At 29.3% G+C, this 27,456-nt stretch overlaps 1 protein-coding gene across 2 annotated transcripts in view; it reads right to left on the reverse strand.

Annotated features, from left to right (window-relative positions):
• The window catches only part of LOC129972269 (myelin regulatory factor-like), a 217,788-nt gene that overhangs the window by 98,050 nt on the left and 92,282 nt on the right, over window positions 1-27,456 (reverse strand). The window contains exon 1 of one of the 2 annotated variants that reach the window (XM_056086337.1): window positions 21,350-21,660. The exons of the other annotated variant lie outside the window; for it this stretch is intronic. Within the exon in view, the coding sequence (XP_055942312.1) occupies window positions 21,350-21,362 (13 nt within the window). The 5' untranslated portion in view covers window positions 21,363-21,660. Of the gene's footprint in view, window positions 1-21,349; window positions 21,661-27,456 lie in introns of those variants that run through there. 2 annotated transcript variants of the gene reach the window in all.

Raw genomic sequence — 27,456 nt, forward strand, 5'->3', positions numbered from 1 at the left:
TTAACAGGTGACATCTCTTGCATTGAATCAAAATTTATTATAAGGTATCGACTATTTGATTGATAAGCACTGAAAATACTTAAATCGTGCGTTGTCCTTAAAAAGAGGTCCATGAACAAAATTTCAGTACTCAAGCATATCAGAAAGTGAAAGGAAAAAATCAGTGATTTGTGTTTTATATTGTGGGCAGTTAGATTGATTTCGAATATTTGTTTCAATCATCTTCTCCCATGTCTTGAGAAAATATATTCATAAGTTTAGGTACTGCAGCTGTTCTCCGCAACTCTCGGAAGGTTGATTTTGAACAAACCTAGAGTGCTGCAGAAGGATTTACAGAAACTATTAAACTGTTGAAGTAGATGTTTTTCGGCATTTTTTATATAAGGATTAGTGTTTTTCCTTTCACGTATAGAAAGAAGCTAAGACAAAGAAATGTAACTATAAAAAATTCGAGTTCGAAATTTCGATGAATCTCCAAGTCTCAAATCTCCCTGAGTTCGAAAAACACATTTTTGTAATTAGTTTTATCTATCTGCGAACACAATATCTCGAACTCGCTTTGAACGAGATGGGTAGGTTTCTATGGAATTTCGAACGTAATTCAGTCAGAAGAAATTTGTCAGTCCAGTCGTCTGAATACAAATTTGCACAAAAACTACAAGACGTTACGAGTGAAATAGATTAAATTTAATATACAGATTTAACATCTAAAGTGCGAAAGGAACTATTTCCGTTAAGAGAATGATCATCTGTCGATCGACATTTTCGTGTGCATTTAAACGAAATAAATATAAAACGAAACAATTTAAATAAATGGAATTTGGTTTATGATTTTCTGACTGCAGTCGCCATTTTGTGTCAAATGTTCGCTTTAATCGGTTGGAAGAAAGTCGACCAAAATATATATTCCGTTTTCTGACATTTATGTGCAAACCACCTTTCAGCGAAAAAAGAATCATCAGAAATCACATGTTAATAGCTTCTTCCATAACTATTGCTCCTCAGTGATATAGAATTAACAATACTCAAGGGCATTTATTTTGCGGTCAAGTTTAGGGGAGACGATTCCATTTGATTTCCATTGTGATTAAAATGTCTATTCGAAAATTATATCATTAGAAGTCTTTTCGTATCGTTTGATTTTTTTTTTTTTTTTTTTTTTTTGTTATTTTTATGCGGTGTATGCAAGTAAAAAGAATTTCCTTTGAGGATAGATATTGTGTTAATAATAATAATAAAAATAAAATGAAAGTTCAGATTTTCTTGAATCCCAATATTTTAAATTTATCTCGAATTCGAAAAAAATTTACTCTTTTATTTGCGCGTCCTTTCGTATTTATGCGGGGAAGCGGAAACCTGGTGGTAAGATCTCGGCTGTGGAATCGCAGGGTTTTAAGTTCGAAAACCGATTCCACCGAAGAACCGTCTTGTACACTGGCTTGGTGCACGTTAAATCCGTCCAAACGTCTCCATGCTGGTGTGGCGTGGCAGTTTGGAAAAGGTAAGTGCAAGCCCAAGTGTTGTCCTTGTCAACCGACAGCGGTTTAAAATGAAGAGGTCCCAAAATAGCTCTAAAGTGTATAGTGCAGCTTTAAAACGGGATGTTAATGTTATTTAACTTAATATTACGTATTTATGTGAAAAAAGATAGGCACACAGTGGAAAGGTAATTTGAGATTCATTTCACGGACTTCCCGTGTACAAGAGGCGAGAACCTATGGCTGCAGATCATATGAGTAAAATTATTTAGGAACGCTGGATGTGAGTAGCAATTAGATGCATACGTATCCAAAGTAGGTTACACATTACAGATTTTTAAACATTATGTTTCAATTATTAAATAAATGCAGATATTGAGAAGTTAAATTTCAGAGAAGAAAAGAGAAAATCCGCAGCAAAATGGATACGATTAATCGTTTTTAAATATTTGTTTCCTTAAGATTTTAAGATTAAGAGGTCGTCGGTATCTTGAAAAATCTAAAGTTTGTAAAGTGCACCGAATTATAAAGAAATATCAGGAATAGAGAAAAGATTCAAAGGAAAGGATAAGTGGTAGAAAAAAATCCTTCCCTTTTTTTTCCCCTTGGAAAACAGAGTAGTATTGAAAATCCATGGCTATCATTTCAAAATAAATTTAAAAACCCTAAATGCTGATTAAGATAAAAATTTCAAGAAAATGGTTTTTATCTCTGAAACAGCGAGGAATTATCCTCATCATAATTAAAACTGCCAGCAATTATGAATGCTGTAAAATATGTCTTATATTCGTTAGAAATAACACTTAACCAATAATTTTTATTTTATAGAGAGGGAAAAAAAGACAAATAAGCCTTTTATATCTAATGAAGTTTCCTTTTGCTTTTATAAGTATTGACACGCTATGAAATGATACAAAGTAAATAATTATAATTAAATTTATGATAAAATTTGTTGTCAATTATTTTGGTCGCATTTGAATTTTTATATTTAAAAAGTTTTTTAAATTGTTATATGTTTATCAAGCGTTTTATTAAAATATATAAAGGAATGTAATTCTTTCGCAGATTATCCGAGTTGGAGATGTTGAAAATGTTAAATATATCGTTTCCTCAAATCAGCATCTCAAAAACAATACATGTTTATACCCTTCTTTTTCTGTTATAAAAATTAGGAAAAGTATTGTATATCTTAAGAGAAGTTGCTATTCATTTATGGTTACAACCTGAAATAGAATAAATAAATGGGTTATAAAAATATTCACTCATTCAATAAATATCCTTTCAAATAAATTATTTTTTAATTCTAAAATTCAATTTGATCTTCTCAACATTTAATTTGAAAACCACATGTTTTATAATTGTTTAAAGTTCAAATACCTTGATCCGAACTCGTCTTCCTTTGAAAATTACATGAAATAATGATCATTCAATAAAGTAGCAAATTAATTAAATGTTGATTAATAAAACTTCCCATTGTTGTTTTTTAATTTCTGCTACGGTTATTATCTAAAAGCTGTGAAATAGTTAAGAAAAAACGAATATGTTTTTGAAAATAATTCAAATACATTTCTTATTTCAGTGTTATTGATTTCCGCTTGAACAAATTATCACAGTCGAAATTTTTGTTATTTATTAAAAACTGTTCATTTTTAAAAAAAATTAAAACACACATTTTTGTATGAAACAAATTTTATTTTAATACAAAGGCTGTCGAAGATTTTTACAATTAAATTCCATTTATACAAAATGAATGTTTATATAAAAATGTTCATAACAATACCTGATGATATGATCAAAATAAGAATTAATTTTGTTTAACATTCTGAAGTTCACACGTTATAATTATTTGCAGAGAATTAAATTAGACTTATTTTTTGCGTTGTAATTTTATACAAAACAAAAAGCAGTGAATCGTCGTACAAAATGCTTTTTCAATATGTTTTAAATTTTTATTAGTTTTTAATCAAATTTCTGATTTTTTTTGTGTGTGTATTTTGTGAAGCATCCCAGGCGATGATTACAAATAGCAATTTTTAAAGTTTTAATAATCCTATTAAAATTTTAGAATTCCCAAGGGTTTCAATAATTTTTAAAAAAATAAGATGTATTTAAAAACAATAAAATGTAGCAACAGCGCTTTGTGTACGTGCCATGACCATATCGCCGCGTTTTTTACACGATTGAAAAACATTATAAACTTATATCGTTCGTAATTTTGTTTGTCATTCTTAGTACAGCCCATTTTGGATTTTACTCTGTTTCTTAAATCATCGTAATGTTTATTAATACAACATTTTAACATAAAGTTTTGCGATATTTATTGAAATTTTATTTTGCTAACAAGAATGAACTTATTAAAACAAAATTGAAACAAACATTGAAAATGATTGATCATTTTCAACTCATGTAAATAGTTCCCAGGGTATAACTTTAGTCTTAGAAGTAATATCTATAGTAGTAGACAGATACACATTATGTACCTCCGCAGAAATCATAAAAACAAAAAAAGGAGCAAAATGATAAAAAAAGTTTAGAATTATTTTTGTAAAAAGAGTAGAGATATATTTCTTTTAAATTATCTTATTTAATAAATCGGGATTAATTTATTAAATAAGCAGTTTTCCCAATCCATTTCTCAAAGCAATTGAAATCACGCAGAATTAGTTAGATTTTCAAAATACATCTGTTCGGTGTTTCTTTTGAATGACGTCATCTTCAGATGACGCTGCAAATTTATCGTTTGGTTTCTTGTCTTTAATTAATTAATTTCGTAGTATAAAGAATTGCGAGAATATCTTTGGCGTTTTATTCTTTAACTACCGCCTCTTGTAATACGCATCTTAATGTTTATTCTTTAACGACTTCTTTGTATAATAACCACACGTTTTGGTCGGACTTTTACGAATTGTGTTTCTCAAAGAATTCATAAATATGTTGTAAATATTAGAATACAATTTTAAAATCAAGCTGCATTATTTTCATTTGATTTTTGATGAAATTTACAGCTCACAAAATTTTCAAATAATAGCGAACTTGCGATCGAATGACTTGATACCACTTATTTGTTACTTTCAACTACCACAATGTGTCATAACCAATCAACAATATAGAAATAACTCCAATTTATGAAACATCTTTATTTTATCTATTCCACTTATTAAGCATTTTTCCAAGTTCTTTTCTCAACGCGATTGAAATTCCCAAGTAATTATATGCTAAATTAAACTGTGATATACGCGAGTCCGATGTACGCGCTTTCCATCGAGTAAGTTAAGTGATTCCTGGTCATCCGAAATTTGCAGTCACAATTATTAAAATAAGACTAAAATTAAGGAACTACTTAATGGCAATTTAATCAAATAAAATTTGTAATATGTTGCTGGAATGGAGATGGACGAAATTTTTACAAAGCAAGTCCCATGCGGTAACATTTAATTTGAAAAATAATTATGCTTGGATGTCTGTCTGCCCACGTAAATGTGAATCTAGTCTCCAAGAAGTACAGAGACTGGAGGAAGGAATTTCGGTCAACTTCGGTACGGTGGTCCTAATATCAAATGTGTAAATTTCTAACGTTTGCAAATTCTAATTTGTAAATTTTTAACAATTATTTGGTTTAGAGTAATCGATATTATTTAAGGCATATAAAGATGAGAGGGAGTCGCTGCAAATTAAGAAATTGAACGAAAATTTTTTTCTATCACAAATATAAGAAACTGCTTGGGCTATGCAATGTAATTCAGCCTGATAAACATTACATTCTGAATTGGTGAGTTTCAATTGAATGAAATCTTCGAATATAATAAATGCAAGATTAACCTTATAGTTAATTTTACTACCATCTATAAAGCAGACAACGAGAAAGTTGTCTTCAATATTATTATAACTAATTGAGTTTAGACGAAATCTTTCAGAAGGGTGGAGGAGATGAGAAATTCGAAGGGTATCATTTATACTCTTATGGGCCAAGTTCTCGTCGCGTTCTTGAATTCATTATTATGGATTATAAAGATGTCAACAGGTGGAAAATCCGAAAGAGAAAACACAGCTTCATAGGATATCAACCGATATCCAGAAACAATTCGTAGGAGTATTCTACTTTGAATTTTTCTCAAAAGCCGACAGTTTAGTTTCCTCTTCAGGGCAGAGCTCTAGACTCGAGAACAGTAACAAATAAAGGGAGCACTGCCTTGTTTGTAAATGAGCGATGAGACATTAGATTTGAGTCCAAAACTAATTCTGGGAACTCTATTAAGACCAAGCAGATTTTTTTCACATTTATTTGAAAGATGTAAAATATGTTGTTTCCAACAGAAATTAATGTCAAGGACAATGCCAAGATATTTTAAGTCATTCGCACCATAAAGAGGGATTCCATTATAGGTGAGATTACTAATGAGATCACGGTTTTCTCTCCTCTTCAAGACCATCACTTTTGACTTGATGGCATTAAACTATAATTTATGAGTCTTTGCCCAGTTTGATAGAAAATCAAGAGTCATCTGCGTTTGTTTGCTTGTATCGTGAAAAGAGTTTCCCTGAAACCAACGAAACAATTCATCAACAAAAGCAATCGTTTCACAAGAAGAGACTCCTTTATGAAGGAATATTCGAAAACGTTTCAGGGAGCTCGCTTCCGCTAGTTTTATTTATTGTATCCATGATACAATTTTTCGTGAGAATAAAGCAAATAATATTGGAAGTTTTTCCTTGCAAATGAATTAAATTAAAAGAAAAAAAATGACACAGCTGAGTTTGAAAGGATCTTGTGACGATGGAGGAAAGTATTAAAAGAAAAGATCTTGATTAAAAAAGGAGTATTGAAAATTAAATTATAATGATTTGAAATGTAATATAAATTCAAAATGAAAAAGTTTTACTATCTAGTAAAATAGAGAGTACTGAATTATCTTTTTCCTATTAGGTTTAGTGAATAGTAACTTTAACAAATAATAATAAATCATTTCTGAAGTTGCAGCTTTTGATCCGTGTGGAAACGCAGAACTGGAACAATTGGCAAATATTTCGTTTTTTTCCCTCTTTTTCTTCCAATATTTAATATCCTATGTTAATCTCTTCATCCCTAACATTATCTCTAATCTCTACAAATCCGATTAAGAGGTGATTTCAGTGAAGGAACCCGCGAAAAAGTTAAGATGAAAAACTAGGTGACACACTCACTTTCACACGCGCGAATGATGAATGCGATTCGATGGAATCTTGTCGTCAGTTTTCTAAACTGTGACAGATAACTCTTGCAAAGAATTACAATAAACAGCTGGAGAGGGGACTTCGAAACTTCCATACTCTTTAATAAAGGAGTTGCTGTTCTCCCACCCACATAAAAATTCTTTATTTTGGGTAAAATCTTGAAAGCAACAAGTGCCCAGGTATTTATATTTGGAAACTCGTATGCAAGCGCTTTGCAATTCTTGAAGTTGAGAAGGATTTTAAATACGCACTTTGCACACATTTTGGTCAACGGATTGAATTCAAACCAGAATTACAATTTTAGTAACTAGATCACATTTCAAATGTATTTTATCCTCTAGCTCAGTCATTACAGTTTTGAGTTATCACTTTGCATGAATGCGAATGCGAATGCTAACAAATGACCAAACCTGTTACGTTGCATCAGGTGAAAGTAACCAAAGAATATCAAATAATTCGATCACAAAATTGCTGTTGCTGGAATAATCTGGTATCCAATGAATGTAAGGCAGCTTTATTTTAAAATTATATTGTGATACTTACAACATATTTACAAATTCTCTGAGAAGCAATTACAATTCGTAAGAATGTGGTTAAGGTCATAAAAGTGCGGTTATAAAGTATACAAAAAAATCGTAAAATAATAAACACAAGTTGCGTATTATAAGAGAGCGGTCATTAAAACATAAGTAAGAAAACGCCAAACGATATTGTCGCGACTCTTGTTGTGTTGCGAGATTAATTCATTAAAGGTAAGAAACCAAACTATAAATGAGAGAGCAATCTGAAGGTGACGTTACTTCACAGAAACTCTGAACCATTTCGTTGAAGTATTGCTTCACATTTTGATATGGCTGCATTCCTTAAATGGTAAAACTGCGTGCTAAATTTCATTTATCTGTCTTTTAGTTTTGTGCTTATCATGTTCGTGCACAGACAAACTTCTTGCACTCGTGTTCAGTTCAAAATTTGAAAAAAATTTACAAATTTAGCGTAAAGGCCGCATACACATTTCATCCATCTTTCCCAAAGAGTTTTTGAATGACAGACAGACAGTAAGCGTTCACAGACAGACATCATTCCAAAAGCGTGTTTTTTCGACCTGAGGGAAGTCAAAAACAATATTTTCTCTTTGTATACTTCGCATCGGATAAATTCGTAGATTCGTACCTTCTGTTCAAAACATCGTATATTGATAATGTTTTAGGCCTCATTCTCCATATTATTTTGAACCGCATCTATCTCCATATTATTTTGAATTTTTTTTAACGTTTGTTTATAACAGCGTCAGCGTGCACACACTAAAATGCATTTAATGAAATCTCCGCATGTGAGTGAACATTAATCTTGTATGTAAAACAATAAAAGGTAATATCAAATATGGCTTACATTCTCTGGAAGCTCATTAAAATGAAATAAAATATTAGGGAAATAAAATGCATACCTTTAAAAAACCCATTTTTAAATTCTACAGTGGCGTAGAGATACTATTGTGCAATAATAGCTTCGAAGTTACTGAGGAACAAAGTTAAAATTTCAATTAATATTTCATTGCGTCACAGCAGGACATAAGGCATACGAATGATAGTTCACAAAGTGAATATAACATCCCTTTACGAAGATTGTTTGCATAGTAAAGTAATGTACAGTTAATGAAGAAGAAATACGTTCAATTTGATATAATAATGAACTAGGAACATAAATGACATCACCTACCCATATTTGTGTGAGGAATTATGATTATTTTTTAAGACAGAAATCCTTTTTAACGAGTTCTGCGATTGACTGAATCAAAGAATAAATAGAAACGCGTAAAATGGGCAAAAATGATGCACTCATTATTTGTAACAGATTACTTGACGAAATACATTTTTCGATTGCGCAAAGTACAATATCAATGACGCCTCTTGTTTCCAATCCAAATTTTCATGCTTGGATAGATACAGTTTGTTATTAAACCGTTTCTTACAGCATTAGAAAACGATTAACTGAACTAGCAATTAAAATTTTTGAAAAACTCCAACAGGAAGAGTAAGCAAAATTGAAACCAATGAACACCGCAGCGAATTCACTGCTCTTTTGAAGTTTTGGGAGAACCGTTGAGATAACGAAACAACACGAAAAATAAACAAACACTTTAACCAATCAGAGTTAAACAAGATCTGATTTTCAGATCAGTTCGAGATATCGAAGGAAAATACTTATTCATCAATCAGAACGGTGAAACCGTTTTTTAATATTTCCAAAAGATTTTTAAATCAAAAAGTTAAATAAGCAATTATCACAATACTTAAGTTCAACTAAATAAAGTGTGTAATTTAAAATTTTTTATAAAAATAGTAAAAAAAGAAATGTTTAGATTCGATTGGAGAAACATCTTGCATTTTACTTTTGCTTTTTCTAAGAGTATATAGTGAACACTTTTAATTTCTTTCATGTCATTTCTAAATATTTATATTTATAAATAAAGAGAAATGCGTGAATAAACTTTTGAGTCATAAGATCCCAGTACTGTGGTGTAGAAATGTTGAGAAGGGTGCCCACTCAGGTGTTATCCTTGGCATTAGACAGCAGTTTAAAATGACGAAACAAGTCCCAAAATAATCCTATTATTGCTTTAAAACGGAACATAAATATAACTGAACTAAAGTAAACTTGATGATTACGATTTATAAGTGTTTACATCTCTCTTTGTTCTCACAAAAAATACGGATATATCAAAATAAATTTGGCCCAATAAAAATATTTTATATTTTCCGATAAAACACGAATATCAAAAAAGCAAACGACCTTTCTCTGAATTTCTTATTTAATAAATAAAAATCAAGTGCTCTATGTATCGATTCATATTTATTTTATAAAAACTACTCATTTTTGCAAACAAAATGTTAAAGAATTTGAAATCTAGCATATTATTAAGCATTTCCTCATTTTTATTGCTTATTCTATGTAGTTTTCATATGCTTGACACCCTTAACAACAACCTACTTTTGAAATACATACATGAATGAAATTGAACGTATATATTTCAAAATGTTATCAAAGCTCGAATAAAAAATATCCTCAATATAAAAAGGAAATGTTCTTCCTTCAACTATCTGAAATACTTCTACATAAAGGTACCTTTTATAATCTCGCAATCAAACTTAGTTTAGAAAGGATATAAGATGATTTCGATTGTCTTCCAGAAGTCGCTGAAACTCATTTTTAATCAGTTGCTTTGCCACTTTCACTTTTTGATCCTATGATTTCGACAGTTTCTGAAAATGATCTCAAAAAGTTTTAGACCAAGATAGAATGTTTATACTTCTTTAAAAATAGAAGATTTATCCCTTCAACGAATAATTTTAATTATCTTGTTATTTTTTAAAATTTGTTAAAAATTTATCATAAATTAGAAATACTATATATCTTTCACAGAAATAAAATAATATACTTAATAATTTCAATAGACGGAGTGTCAAAGAGAATGAAAAAATGAATTCAATAGTTAAAAATGTCTATAATATTTTACATTGAACTGAGCAAACAAACAGTTTAGATAATTAAAATGAATTTTTTAATTTAATTAATGTAAATACAGCAAATTTTTACTTTGCATTAATGCACAGTAAAATATTATGAATTTACGGTTATTTAAATATTAGATAAGCGTCTTCTGCTAACGGATTTGAGACTCCCTCCTCTTACAAATAATGATTTTCTGAAATATCTTTCAATTCTCAAAATAATTATATCACTATTTTATCAGACTTTTCATGACCAGTTGATTTTTACGCAGCTATCCTTAAAAAAAATTAAATAATTTCAAACGCTGTATCGGTTTGAAAGCACGCCCCGCTGTTTAGAAAATCCGCACTGGCTCGTTTCGTAACTGAATAATTGTGTGTTACGAATGTGTAGACATACACGTTTTACACATAAAATTTCCGACTCGAATGATTAGAATGTGAAATTTAAAAATACCATGAAATCGCTTTGTGTACGCTTCATATATGAAAACATATAAGGTAAAGATTCTTATTTACTTCCTCGTATGTGAAATGTACAAAGAGAAAGTGAACTTCGTAATTTTAATCATTACAGGTTTCTCTATTTCCTGAGTCCATTGTACCGTTCTGTTTGATAGTGTGTGGAGATGATAAACAACCAGTGGGAGAGACACTCCGCCCCCAAATCTTTCTCGATTATTCTGTAATAAAAGTGAGTTTGTGCTTAACATGGATTTTACCCAACCTATTGAAAGCAAAATTTCACAAGGAACTACAACTGCAGTCACAAAAATCACGTATGAAATCTGATATATTCAAACCATTGCCTTTTTGATTTATTGCGTTTACACTCTTCTGGAAGTACAGCCGACAAACATTCAGCCCCTGCTTGCATTTGGCTCAAAATGTGATGAGCATCTACGCTATATATGTTAAATATGTGTTCCGAATTTTATATATCTCTCCTCTTTCTGTAATGTATCGTGTTAACTTATATTCAAACAGCCAGATAAACAGACTTCCACAGAATGGATTTTACCCAAAAATTTGAAAGAAATCTAAAAATTTAGTGTAAAAACATTATACCAAATTCCATCCATCTATTTCAAAATATTTTTGAGATACCTTTGTCACTGACAGATGGACGGACGGATAGGCAGACTAGCAGACATTTTCCAAAAGAGCGTTTTGGGAACTTACGGAGGTCTGAAACGTGTAGATTATAGAAAATCTCAAATTCGAATTTTTTGACGATTACAATGCTTTCTCTAAATTTCGTCACAGACATACAGGCATAATGCCAAAATGTACTTTCAGGCCAGTCTAAAACTCGGGGATTCGTCTAAATCTCGAGTTCGAGTTTTTTGAAGATTGCAATGCTTTCTCTATAGTTCGTATACGGGAAACTAACAAATGATTAATAATTCGATCCCTTTGGCATTCGATTTCGGGCTCTAATTGGTGGAAAGGACGATACCCAAAATTCATACTCAGTTTTCTTCAGTGCACTGTGAAGTACACAAAATGTGTTAGCGTATGAATACAATGAGTGTGATCTCTTCGCATCGTTTTGGCATACTCTTTGTGTTTTCCTCCCTTACAGACAAAATTATGAATTTTGCGCAAAGACGTTAACGCCACGATTGTTCAGGCTTTTATTTTCAGATTTTCGTACATAAGCATTTTGTGCTTCATGGTAGAGCAAAGAAAATTGAATATATCTTATGAACTCATTTTTTCCCCGACCCATTTAAACAAAAATTTGGCAGAAAAATAAGGATTTTAGTACTAAAATAGCATACCCAATTTCATTTATCCAATACCTTGGGTCTTAAATTATTATAGTGACATTCATGAGAAAAAACAGAACAACCGCTGATCAGCCCTTTGAAAGCTTTAGTTTGGAAATTCCATAAGAATGCAGATTTTTGGTGCTAAAGCTCTGTACTAAATCAACTTCTGTACTTTTCAAGGCTGCGAAAGTACAGAGCGATGGAAGGCCAAACTCTTAACAGATTTTGTTTATAATTTGCAATTGATCTATATTTTAGAAGCTAAATTTGCTTGCCAAATTTTATCCATCTAGATTTTTACATTCGGAAGTTATCGCTTTCGCCTGTACTCGAACAGCAAGACTTCGTATGAATCCATTTCATCGAAAGTTTGCCAGAAAATTACAAATTTAATGCAAAATACCAAATTTTATACCTTTAGCTTAAAGCATTTTTGAATGATCATGTCCACAGACACATAGATATAATTCCAAAAAATTTGCTTATCGGATTCAGAAAGGCGCGAAATGCAGAGATTCGTTAAAAAGGCGAGTTCAGCTGCTTCGGAGATTTATCTTTGCATACTTTAATAAGGATCTGGGGGAACACTTCCCTCATTTCCTTTTCAATTTATAGTAAGAAGTCTATTATAGGGTATTAATTAAAAAAATGGTGATGAAAAAGTGAAATTAAAATTGGAAAATTGAAAAAAAAATGTTGTGGATAATTTTTCTCCTTTTTAATGAACAATGCTCCCTAGAAGAATAGTGAATAGTTAAGAAAATACCTTTAAAATAATCCATTTTTTGTGCGAATCTAAAAAATTAAAGTAATGTATTACTATTTTAACTTTTCGTTGTTTTTATTTTATTCTCTTTCTTGCAAGTAGAAACAAAAAACAGGCAAGTAGAAAACCAAAAGAAACTTTAGAAAATGGGAAATGTTGCTTTAGTGAAGAAAAACATAGTAGCTATTTGTAGCTATTTAACTTTATTTGTTATAAAGTTAAACACCATTGTTACTCTCAATTGGGCAAATTACATCGCTAGAACGAATTTATTTTCAGAAGAGAAACCAAAATAAATGGTTTAGAAGAAGTCTTGATTGTTTCAGTGAGATATTGTTTTCAAAAAGTTGTTAATTCAGTTGTGTTAAAAGTTGTTTTATGTATCATTAAGTTAAAAAAAAACATTTGTTTTACTGAAACACTGTAAATGTGAACATTAAGGAATTAAAAAAAAGATAAAAAATCACGAGTAGCATGATTCATGCTTACTTACAATTAACTGATGTTATTAGTACATTATCGAGTCATTAGTGGCATTGTTTACATTATAGTGAAGTAAAAAACAATAAAAATTTCAAAACGGGAAAATCACGTCACAACTTCCTTGAACTGTTAGCTTAACATAAAGAGCTAATTTACGCAGCTACTTTTCTCTTCGAAGTTCTAAAACAGTTGAATTTAATGAAATTCCGCTGATTGCAAGACAATAGTGCACTTTTACATCAGAATTTAATTTAATTTAAATGGTGTATATATTTTACGGAATTAAGGAAAAATAAAAATAATTAACCAAAGTTATATAGGATATCTAATCATAAGATTCATTTTTTATGATTAGAGAGGGAAAGAAAGGTTCAGTGCTGCAAAAACTCGTTCGTGGTGAAAGAATCCATTTATATCAGTTTCGAGATACATTTCGATACAAAAACTTTGAAAATAATATGTTACTTAAACTGAATGTAATTATAAAAACTGGAATCTACATCCATTTTATTGACTTCTGACTTACTTTTATATACTGTACCTTTGTACGTATAGTTAGTTTGCTGCGCTAACTCAAACCAAAATCTAACTTTCACTACAGAAGCTTACCGTGGAAGTACTGATTTTGGAAAAGTGTAGCATTATGATAACTTGGTAATATTGTTTTCAAAATATTAGTACTGTCAATGCGTTGCTAAAAAGAAATGAGTAAAAAAAACAAAACAAAAAAAACATATAAATACGAGTTAATGTGTTCAAGTTATTAGAAAATATCACTTTTGTAACAGGAAAAAACGATGTGTGTCAGTTTTTGTCCAGTAACGGCATTTTTAAAATTCAATGAAAAATGACAAAACCGAAAATAGCATGATTTCTACAGTTAAAAGTAAGAAAATAATCTAAATAATTTTCATTTGGTAGTAGACGGCCAACGATAGAATGCGTATAAATGCGACTATATAAATTTAGATAACTTTTAAAATCAGACAACTGGTTACATAATATTCATCAACCGCATTCCACCTTTTAGATGATTGTTGACTTCAATGAGAAAGCCCTTTGAAACAATAAAGTAAACCGAAGAATAAAATTCTCTAACAACATTTAGAGATGATAATAATATTTAGATTATTTTTCAGATACAAGTTCTTTTCTTTCTGATTTTAGTATTTTATCAAGAGTTTTGTATAAATGCAACTTAGTAAGGATCAACAGAAATAAAAAAAAATGATGAGGCCAAACGGATGTATAAAATGTTTCGGTAACCAAATCAGAACGTTTCCAGTTCTCCTCATTTCTTTACTATCAAACAAGAAAAGTAACGATTAGAAAGAAGAAAAAAAGCAAATATCATAGTATGATGGAAATTATAAAATTCAGATTTTTTTTTTAACGCCGATAACATTTCTAGGCATTTTGTCACAATCGCGTTTATTTTAGCTAGAGTATTATTGGCGTTTTAAAATGCTTATACATTAAATGCTGCTTTTCCGATCGCATACTCAAAAATGGCTCATTCGTCCTTCAATAATAGCATTTCCTTAAAAAATGTTTTACAATATTCCTCGTATCTAATAATGTGAGCTCCCGAAAGAAAGTTAATATTATACTTTATTTCTATAAATAACAGAATATTTATTTTTTTCAATTTAATTTAGTTTCTTGACTTTTATGTTGTTGTGAGGAATTATAGTTAGAATAATGGTTAAAAATGATTTTCTATGAAGTTTGTAGAAAGTAAATATATTTTTGTTTCGATGATTCTGAGAACTGCAGACATTTAGTAAAACTGTTAGATGTGTGTTTATATTTGGGAAGGGAAATTCATTCTATTTTCCGATCATTGTCGCTTATTTATTTCGTCGTCTGTTTCTCGAACTGTAAACAAGCTTGAAATGATGCGTCTTGAAATGAAGTATCCTGCCAAAATAAGAGTGGTAATAAGAAAAAAGTCTATATATTCTTAAAAATCTCCTATTTGAAAACAATATTGATCAAATATATAATTTCACAGTTTAATGCTCTGCTTTCTTTGTAAATCTAACTCATATGAACTGATGTGCATTATTTTAATTTTATATATTTTCCCATCAAAAAAATGAAATAAAAACAGAAAATATAATAACTTTCATTCGGTTTTTTTTTTTGTCAGAAATGCTGACACTTTTATTTTTATTGTTGCGACGTGGAAAACAGAAATGATGCTTCACTCAAAATGTACTTATATAAACGAATACTTTCTATGTCAAACTGGTGAGAATAGACGTCTCAAAATTCACTCGCGCATTCTCTAATAAAGCTATTATCCCACAGAACGCATCGCATAGCATTCGGGTACAATAATTACAAAACATTAAACTTTGTGAATGCGATAATTTTACTAGCCGGAAGGAATTTAACATCTATGATCTTTGGCGAGTTTTTTGGCTATTAATCTTTGGCATGGAAGTAATAGTATCGGGAAAAGAATTCGTGTTTCATACACTTTTTTCCTAACCCATTGAAGCCAAAAAAAAAAAACAGTACTACAATTGTAATTAAAAATAACATACCAAATTTCATGTATTAAATCATTGCGTTTACATGCCTCTAAAAGTACAGACCGACAAATGTTCAACCCCTCGTTGGATTTCTCTTAAAATTTGGCAAGAATCTCCATTATAGATGCTAAATCCATGTACCGAATTTTGCCCATTATCTCTCTTCGTGTTGTAATTATCGTATTAACTTATTTTAGCCTGACATACAGACTTGATCTGTTCACCGTTTGATAGGAATGTGCAAATTTAGCGTAAAGACCGTAATTTCATTCATCTAACTCAAAGTGTTTTTATGTTATCTTCGTCACATACAGACAGACATTTTTAAATGTGCTTTTCGAACTTAGGGAGTTCAGAAACGTGGAGATTCGCCAAAACCTGGCGTTCGAATTTTTTGACGATTGCAATATTTTTTCTGTTTTTCGTAAATGAGGAAGTAAAGATGTTAATTCTATGAATTATAAAATATTAGAATTAAATTAACATTTTGTGAGATCAGGTTCTTGTGTTTCATTACGTTCCTTCTGTTATTAGAATATTTATAAACCCCGAGCAACTGCTTCAGTAATATTGCCGGACAATCAGAAAGCGCCATTGATGAAAGGAAAAAATACGATTTTGGAAATGTGTAAATTCTTTGAATAATGATTGCTGTCCAGTCAGGTATTAGTAATCTTCCTTAACACTACTGATAATGTCAATAATATCTTATTCTTCTAAATACTCATTAGAATAAAATGTTATTTTAGATACTCAAACTAATATGGAAATATGGAGTGATTTGAAAAGAAAGAGGGAAAAGAAAATTCCGCTTTTTTTTTTTTTTTTTTTTCATAATATGTTTTTAGGAATTCAAATACATATTTATTCCAAGAGAATGCGTTTACAGTTTTCATCCTAATTGAAATTTGTCGTCTTTTGTTTCAGAAATGATATTCTTCAGTCGTCTGTTCCATCGCCTTATTTCATGCTTTATTAAGCTTTAAAGTGAATTAATTTTAAGGATTTCTTTTTTTATTATTATTTTCTGTTTATTTCATTTAATTTATTAGAATGAATTTATTAGAAGCGAAGAAACTATTCAATTGAATCGAATATTGTAAAGAATTGAAATCAATTTTGAATAAAGAAATAACAAATAGTATCATTCCATCTTTAATCAATTTATAAAAATAGATATATTAAAAGCTTTAAAACTTAATAATTTTTTTTCAGTCATTAGAGGGCTTTTCCTTCTCTCTCGGAGCTGATGGACGTTTTTTTGTACATTTCAGAAGCTGTATTTATTTATTTAGGATTACCACAGGTATCGTGGATTTCATATTTTTTTTTATTAATTGTTATTATATTTGCTTCTGCTTTGTAATTATAATTGTATATTTTTGAAAGAAATTATTATTTTTAATCAAAACCAACAAATTGACAAGCAATGGTTCGCATTACTAAACTTTAATGATTCCTTCACATTAATATGTTATTATTAACTTCCAGTTTTCAAAAGAGTATATTGTAATTTTAATCCGTGATTTTTTAATTAGGGCGACTCCACACCCGTCAATACCTTGTCAAATTTCAAACTACACCGGTTCAGCTGGAATGCATTTCATTTATAAAAGATTATTATGGGTTTTATGGTATTGTTATATCATAGCATGGGGAGCAATTTAAAATACTGTTTTTGACTTTTGATCCCAACATCTAGGTAATCCTGAGCCGAACGTTCTGCCACTGACCAGTGAATCCTCAGACTTCTTTTCCATTAAAAATTGTTTATACACTCATGGTCAAAAACTTATAGCCATGTAGTTACCACTAAGTTTTTTCCATTTGTGTATGAATGAATTTTTTATAAAAATCATCAGAATTAATTTTTTCTTTTCAATTTCATTGAGATTTTTCGGTCCATTTTTCCATATTATTATTCATTTATTCCGCAAATATTATCATTTTTCATTCGCTCGGCCTCTGAGCAGTGATGAGAAGCTTCAACCGGTTCGGCATTCAACGCACTTCTTAAAAGAGATGCACACTTTTAACCATCAATGCAGGTTGCTTAATATTCCAACAGTATGATTCACCGAAAAACAGAATGAAGATAAGAGATCTAATGCGATTTTATTCATGTGATCTAATGCATTTAATTCGAAATTTTTGAAACTAATAATCCTTAATACTGTAATTTAATCAGAAAATAGGTTAAAAAACAGGTTGTTTAAGGGTTTTCTTTTTTCATTTTTATGAGAATATATTTTCATTTGTTTTTTCCTCTTATTTTTACTATCAGATTTTACATTTTTCTTCTCTCTAAAATCCGATGAAGTTGAAATAAGAAAAATGACGACGAATAACTAAATAATAATAAGAAACGATGATGTTTCTTTCTTAGAGAAATAAAACTTGAAAATTGTTTCTAGAATGAATGTCAAATTTGTGAAAATTAATTTCTTTTAAAAGAAATGTTAAGATGAAAAGACGTGTTCTTAAAAGAATCGGGAAAATTAATAATTTATCTATAATAATATGTTTAAATCTTCTTTTGCGGTAAATTTATAAAACATGTTTTTTTCTTAACGTTTTTGAATGGGAACAAAGAAGGGTTTAAGAAAAGCCTTGAACGGTTATATTTTATTGATACAATTATTAACAAAAGAGAAAAAAAATGGCATAAATGTAAGTAATTGGAAGAAATAAGAACTTTTTTATCAATTATAAATTTTAAAAAAATGAATAGAAGCTTTCCAGGTTTTAAATACTTTACAAAAAAACTTTTTTTAGAGTCGGTAATTTTTAGAATTTCTGCGGTATATTTTCTGCTTGTAAATTATACATATGCTTCAATTTAAATTCATTACAAGTTGCCTGTTATTTTGCAATTGTTTTATGAAGAAAATGGATGTAAAATTATTTTAAAGACTTTCAAATTCTACAAATGAGTTTTAATTCTTTAAGTTCTCGTCTTTTTCATTTCTTCTACACATAATTGTAGGTTGATATTGAATGACATCCACATTACGAAAAAAATTTTTCATTTCTGAAAAAGCAAGTTGCTTTTTCGATTTAACTCTTCCATGATGGGAAGCAAAATGACACGAAATAATTGAGAACTGATTTGTACATTACCAAAGCAAACGTGTTAGGTAATTCATTGATTAAAATACATAACAAAAACTAGTAAAGCATAAGCCAACTAGATTAGATACAAAATCTTTTTGTATAATACAAAATAATATTATTGAAAATAAAAGAATTTATCACTGTAAATATATTATGAAGGACACTTTCTTCTTATTTACGCATGTACTATATATCCTATACTATTAAGTGTATATTGCACAGAAATATTACTATCTTTTAAGCTTTCTGATTTTTAATTTTTAAAGGCTAATTAGTATTAGTTAAAATTAAAATGAATGTTTTGTGGAAATATCAGATTATTAACCAATTTCGTTTAAAATGCGCATATCTTAATAAGTATTAATACTTCCCGTGATGACCTTCTACAGCAAGTATTACATTTTACTGCAGGTTTTATAATTTCCATCATCGAGAGCTTTTCGCCAAATACAGCTTCCTGTATCAGAGTTACGACAAATAACTCATAACAAATAACATTTTCACAAACTTGATCATTCTTCGTATATGTGAATTTTTCAACATACGATTTGAATTGAGGCTATATCTGCAGTTTTGCCTTTCCAAAAAATAATGCATTTTACCAGATTTCTTTCAAAAATAAAATCCATTTATATGCCATAAAATTAATGCATAATTTATAAAGCATCATGTGTAGGTAATTGCATGAACCTCTATGAGAGGAATATTTTTTTCTGATTTTTATGTTAAGAATTTTAATCCTTTCGAGGTCCATGGAAAGTATGCTTCCCGCCAAATTCACCAATATTTGAATGAAGCTATCTATATACATTCTCACAAATTTTTCGATAAGACAAAATACTAGATACTTCAGTTTCTTAACTCAGACAAAATGATGTGCCTACATTTGTCATAGTTAATAATTAATCAAATGAATTAATAAACTAAATTAAATTTATCTACTAAGCTAAATGAATTATTTTTCTGAAACCAGTCTCAATCCTAAAAATATTTTAGCGTATGATGACCAGAAAAAAAAATGATATTTTAAAGGGTTAAATAATATCACCATTAAAAAAAATTAAAATGATGATATTATTTAACTTGCACTAAATTTGTGTTTATTATACATAAAAATATAATCCTCGAAACTTTTTTTCTGTTATTAGACTTTGAATTTTATGAGACGGTTCCATTTTACCACCAAATACATTTATTCATCTGTAGTATTTGTAAACTTCTTAGAAAACAGTTTTGATACACTAAAACTCTTTTAGAAATTAGTTTTGGCATCTATTCTTCTTAACTCTATTACATTTAAAATGTGGTATACAAGGTTTTAATACACTATCATATGAACACGAATGGAGGGGGGGGGGGGTTGAGTTTATTAATTTTAAGATCTGAGGTTCAACACATTTAATGTATGAGGAAAAAAATCAAAAGATTTATTCTCAATAAATAGTGATAGTAGGTGAAATTAAATAGTTTATTGTTTTATTTATTCAAATTGTAACGATTTTTTAAAAATATAGATAACTTTTTCCTCTTCTTATTAAGTTTTTTTGTGTTATTCTTAAATTATATGAAAATTAAATAAAAAGAATTAAAATAAGAAAGAAAAAGAAACATTCTTCGGGCCACCAGATTACAGTGCATATTAAAAGCAATTGTATGATTTTCCGTTCTTGTTTTATACTGTTTTATCTTGGAAACTCGATAAAAATCGTAATATGTGAATCTCTCATTTATGCAAAATGGAGAAATCTTAAAACGTAGTTTACCTTAAAAAGATATTTAATAATGAGGATATTCTTATAATTCAAAATAAATAAATACTAAGATAAAAATTATAATCTAACAGTTTCTCTTTTCATCATGTGGGTATTTAAACGTTTCACTAAAACCACGCGTAGGCTTTCTTTTGTGAGCAGTGAGTTAATGACTTTCTAGCATCGTGTTCTTCCAGATTTTGATATTAGCGTCGAGAATAATCAGAAGAAAAGCTCAGAATAAAGAAATCTGGCTTTTCTATTTTTTAAAAAAATATTTATTGACTCATTTTGTTATAATCATTTCAAACTGGGAGTATTTTATTTTAAGCTTCTTTTAAATTCACATCTGAGATCTGGTATTCGAACATTCTACAGAAAGAAAAAAAAATTATTCTGGGGAATGTTTTGGAGAAGAGAGTGATTATCTTTTTTGGGCATCAAATTAGAAGAAACGAATTAAAGTTTGTAAGAAACATTTTTAAATAAAACAAGGAGTTACGAGCCGCATTTCTTCAGTTTAATTATTCTTCACATAATTTTAAATAGTTTTTGAAAATTCAAGTTTAATAATTGTTGAAAGTAAATCACTTTTATTAGCATTTTTTTAAAAAAAATTAAAACATGGAAAATATATGTAAAAATCCTGTTGTCCCAAAGCGCTACAAGTAAAGGTGGGGGGGGGGGGATACAAAAGAAAAATTCTAGAAAACGAAACTTACCTGGACTTGTCATATCCGAGCCAGGAAAAGAATATTTGAGTTGTTCAGGCTGCTACCTAATCAACTGCTGTTTTTGCACGCAAAGACATGGAGCAAAATGCAAAATAAATAAATGTTTGTTTTTTCCTATACTTTCGTCCTATTGAAGAAAAAATGCAATTCTCCACTCATCTCACATCGCAAAAAGTTTGTCCACTGTTGTTCAAAACTTTTCCGTTCGAACGACTTCTTTTGTGAACGAACAAGGAAAAACAATAGGTGCCATATTGTGACGCGAAAAGTCGTCTGCTAACGGTTTTAGAGCACTTCAATCTGGCAATGATCGGTGTTCGAATAATGCTTCGCTCTAGAATGGTCAGTCATCCGTAAAACCGTAACCAATCAATGGCTTGCTGTGAATATGTGCTGGTGGATCTTTTGACCAATGGAGCAACCTACTGATCATTGCACTGTTCATTTTATTTGCAAAGTGATTGCGCCCTTCGAGGACTTCTTTTTTCAAACTATGATGACGGCAATTTAGGTTACAAGTTTAATGTTTGATTGAAGTGGAAAAAAACGCATTCGAATGGTTTTGTGCACTGAGTTTTATCTACATTGTAAACACCTGAATGAATTCAAATTAAAATAGAATGATTGACAATATTATTTTAAAATAAATATTGAACAAGTGATCCGATTCTTTTATTGAAAATAAAAAGCGTTTGGTATACGTAGGTTGATTTCATACTTTATAAATCCACCGACTTTTAACATTTTTTTTCTCCAAATATGACTATTTTCACAGAAATCTGATTTCGAATTGTATGTTCAGATATTTATAAAGAAAAAATGAAACAGATTTCAAAACAAACAAACAATAATAATAATAATAATAATATTTACTTTTGTACGGTTTGTATGATTGATTAAAAGTCATCTTTTTTCTTCATAAAAACTTTCTAAATCAATTTTTTTATATAAGAACTCTAAAAGTTGTGACTAAACAATGTTATCTAGATTAAAAAACAAAAAATAGAGCTCTCTTTATTCTGGTTGTATTTAAAACGTTTCATAATACTTTTATTTTTGAGAATTAATTTGAATTTATTATCATTTGAATTTGTAGAATATGATACTACTCGCACTATTTTTAGAATATCTCACAAGGATAAATGATCTGAAGGAAATTTATCTAATAGTAATAAAAGAATTAATTAATAGAATTTGTGAAATATTCTTGCAATTTCCATGTGTTTACAAATAGTAGCCTAAATTCTGGTGGAATACCGTCCAATTCAACAAACGTTTGCTCACTGTAAAAATAGAGTTAAAAACTTTCTCTAAGAGTTCGTTATTGTATCTTCATAAAGATCAGATAGGTGAATTCCATTTCAGGATAATGTTTTTTAAAAATAGTATAGTGTTTTATCGAACGTAATGATTTGATTGTGAAAATCTTCTTGATAATACTTTCAAGACTTTATCGATTAGATATGGAGTTTTGTAAAGTGATCAGATTCTGGCCTTCAACCCAGAGCACTCTAGATTTTAATGTACTTGGGAGGGATAAGGATTCAAAACGGGTCTTCATCTATTCGAGAACCGGGAATGCTCCAGCAAATTAGGGCAAAATTCGAATGAATTACTCCAACGCAAAGCAATAATAAAACTTTTTTTTAATACTAAAATAAGATCTATATTTTCGGGATACTAAAAGTTACTGTAAAATTCTGCCCAAACTTGTTTGAAATAAAATATGATATTTTTAATGGAAAATAACTCTTTATAGCTAATAAACAAAAGGACACTTAAAAGCCTTTTTTCGAAATGGAGTAAAGAATAAAAAAAAAATTACAGAGTTTTCCAACTAATCCAGAAGCTCGACACTTTCACTTATCACCACCATATTTAAAAGTTATTGAGATAAGAATACATTTTATCTACGAATAGTTGAGTTAAAAATTTCATTGTTTATTCATTATTTCGAATTACAGATTTATTGAAGAAACAGTTGTAAATACATATTATGGTACAAAACCAATGCTGATGATGATTTGCACTTTTTACCTTCTATATGTGATATAACTTAGAAAGTGAAAGTAGAAATGATTGGGGTGCCAATATTAAAAAAAATGTAAAATTATTATTCCAATTAACATCAAATTATTATAATTACTAAAAGGATAATGCATCTTTCACAATTACCTTACTGTTATTTTTGTAATGAATCTTATAAATATATTAAAAATATAAACTGTTTTTGATATTTTGAAAAATAGCAAAACAGTAAAATCATACAACATAAAATGGAAACCAACTTGCAAAATAGTAAACTATGTTATAATACAAAAATTCCAAAATTTGAATAAGACCATGGAACAAGAAAATCATTGGATGCTCATATTAAAAATGAACTCGAAATTAAATGGAAATGAATTTTTCGAATATTTTAAAATTTTATTGTGCTTTAATGAAATGAAAAAGGAAATCTAACACTGATTTCTTTCAAAGGTAATGATAGAGGGGATATTTTAATGCATTATGTTCCTACTATGAGGAAGGAGATTAAGAAAAAGGTATCTGAAAAAAGGAGGGGGGACATCTTATAAATAACATTTATTAGAGATAATTTTAATTTATGAACTTAACTATTTTTCCTTGAATATTTAATTTTTATTTACAGGTTAATTACAGCTCTCTTGGATCAAAATAATGCTAATCTCTATTATTTTACAGAATTATAATAAACTTACTTTTTCGCAAAATGTTTTATTGCAATACTAGCCTAAATTTACAAAATTAATGTTAAAATATTTTTTTTAGAAAAAATCATATATAGGATGAAAAAGTATGGTTTCAAAAATTTATGAATAAAATTTTAGCTCTTTGAATAATCTATGTAAGATAAATCATTAAGCAATATTTGTTTAAAAAAAATAACTGTGTGCAAAATGCAATTTTTATTTATCCCGAGCTAATTTTACGAATAGGAGACCTATTCTACAGCTTAGGATCATAGTAACAATCAGGTCCTTGTCTAGCGGACGAAACACCCATTTGCTCTTCGGACTTTCGCCTGAATAATAAAAGTTCCTAAAGAATAAGAGTTAGTTTTGTGTTGCCGAATCTGTAGTAGTAAATTTATGATGGTTCAGTAACATCGCGTAAATTAAATTTTCAGTTCCATTAGTTAGATTAATGTCTCATTGTGAAGCTATACTAAATTTATTTCAGAATGGAACTCCTTGTTTCCAGCCGTGGGTAGATGAAAAGAACGACAATGAGTCGGCAGTCTCATTCTTATTTTCTGCTTTTTACCAGCAAGAGGAGTTGTTAATCTTGCTGAATTTCATATACATTAAATTCGCACAAGCGGCATTTTTTAATTTTTATTTATTTATTTATCTTTTTGTGCTTGTGTGTATAAAATCGGATATCGATCCTCTACTCCGGAAGTTGAAAGTTTCCGATGATTCTATTACAGGGTTGAAGTTTAAAATGCTTATGAAATTTTAAATGCTAATGATTTTTGAGAATTTTTATTTGAAAATGGATGAAAACTAATGTGTCATTTCGATTTGACAAAAAGAGAGAGAGAGAAAGAGAGAGAAATACTGCTAATTTAATCACCATCGAAAAATTATAATGAAATTACAAATCATAAATAGGTGACGTTCAATTACTTATTTATTTATTTAAATTAGCAATCTTTACTGATGTCTTATTTATTATGTTAAATATTTTATGATTAAAATGAATTACGTTCGCATTCAAACATGATATAATTATCATTCCGTTCTCCCTTTTGAAGCATTATATTTAATATATTATGTAAAATCTTTTTCGTTAAAAAGAAAATAAAACTTATATAAAAATGTGTCGAAATGTAACAAACTTTAAAAGAATAATTTTTTACTATACAAACCATGAAAAGAGGGATATAAAGCGTAAACGAAGAAATAAGAATCAAACTGACATGTGAAATATTCAGGTTTAAATCTGAAATAATGGATATTGATGAAAAAGAATGTACTGAAGCTTTGACACTATTGAGAATGCATTTGTAGGGGATTCATTCAGATTCACCCTTAATTAATTTTATTTGATTCACACGAATGTTTATTTAATTCCTGTACATGCATATTCTTTGAATTGGACAAATAACTGGTAATGATCTAATAAATAGGAAAAAAAAAATTCTCATTTATATCTCAATATACCAAAATTCTTACTTTTAAATAAAAATAATAATGCACGATGTTATTTTTTAAGACAAACAAACAAAACGGCTGATTCGAAAACGGCTGCTTTCTTGGAATTCAGAACAACCTTTAATTACCCAACTTACAATTACTGATAAAAACTGGTTCTTTTTGTAGATATTTTGTACGAATAAGAAGCAATTACAACAAATAAATGAGTCAATCTTAGGTTAAGGAACTGAAAACAACGCGAGACAAGAATCAACAATTTGTAAATTCACGAATGTTTCGATAAAAGTAAGAAAAAGAGCAGACAAAACATAAAGATCCCTTCTTTTTTTTACTTTAGCAAATAATGCCCTACTCTGAGAAGAATTGAGCTAAAATTGAATAGTATATTGAACAATTGTTCTGTAAATGAGTAATTAAGAGAAAATGCACCGAAATAGGATTGCTTACAAATTATTACTCTTATTTTTAACTTTTTGAATCTTAAATGACTTTTCCTACTTCTATTGATAAATATTTATATAAAGCAGTAATTTCAAAAGGAAAAAAAACGTTTGATTAGTATTGTTAATAAATAAGTTTTTCAGATGGATTTGTCTGCACTTAATTGCAGAATTTGAACGACGCAAAAATTAACATGATGTATAGAACAGTAACTACAGCAATAAAATTAGATTATAAAAAAAATTCAAATAACATAATATAATGGAAAAAAATTACGTTAAACTAATTTCTAAGACAAATTTTTAATTTATTGTTTAATAAAGGAATATAAGAAAAGACCTGCTTAGTTTATTTGAAGAATAAAATCGGAAATGTTAGAAAATAAATTATGTGGATCATTATATCCGGACAACTGTGTGATGTCGTGGGACTCGACTTTGTACATACGCTCAAAGAAAAGAATAAGAGTAAAAGACCTCGAACATAATGTCCATCATAGCTTAATATTTAAAAATATCTTTTTAGGGGATCATGAAGCTTAAGGGATTTAATTGCAAGTGAACACGGACTGATATTCTTGATGAACAAACTAGTCGATAAGGACGGCTAGTATGGAAAAAAAGAAAAATGTTCTCCACCTAAAATTATAGAATAATTTCACATTATCATTCTAAATAGACAACTGACAATTATTAATTTAGAATAATAATTAGAATATTCTCAGAATTGATTTTGACAAAGAGTTGGTAACAGCAGCGTTGTGATGTTTCGGAGTTCCGCGTTGTGGCAAAGTGGTCACGAACACCTCCGCATCATCATTTGGAATAGTTACTTTAATTTGTAAGTTTAGGGAAAGACTAAAATTATTTGAAACTCGTTTAGATGGGAGCATAGTGCTCTAATGTCGTGAAATTTGGTATAATTGTTAGATTTAAAACTTTTATGATATAATAATTAATATAAAATAATATTTTGCTATTTAGAGGGGCAATAGAACTTTAATGAAATGACGTTGCACATGTCTTATACTATGGGATTTCACTATTTTGGGTAGTTATTTTCGAAAAATTCCAGAAATTTTACGCGTATAGCTCATCGTAGCTATCTAAGGCCGAAACAGGAATAAATTTTGTGAGATTTTAATCCACTGGATTGATAACAGAGTTAGTCAAATTTTATGGACGGGAAATTTATGTAGAAATTGTCAATTGTAACCCTAGGTCTTTTCCTAGAGCTGGGCACAGCCTACTCATAGGCTGGTATCTGAAGTAACTCGTTAAGAATCTGGGATCATTTTTCCAGGAACTTAAATGATGTTCTTTTGATAAATTCAGAAACAGGTTTAGTCTGGAGGTCACCATGAAGTATTTTCCTTCTGACAGGGGGCATTTACAATCTTCATCAGACGTTTATTTTAAAAAATTTACAACTTCTTAATGTTTGGGGCAGAAATGACCGCCCTCCCCCTAA

The sequence above is a fragment of the Argiope bruennichi genome, chromosome 6 (assembly GCF_947563725.1).
Source record: "Argiope bruennichi chromosome 6, qqArgBrue1.1, whole genome shotgun sequence".
In the NCBI taxonomy this organism is placed as follows: domain Eukaryota; kingdom Metazoa; phylum Arthropoda; class Arachnida; order Araneae; family Araneidae; genus Argiope; species Argiope bruennichi.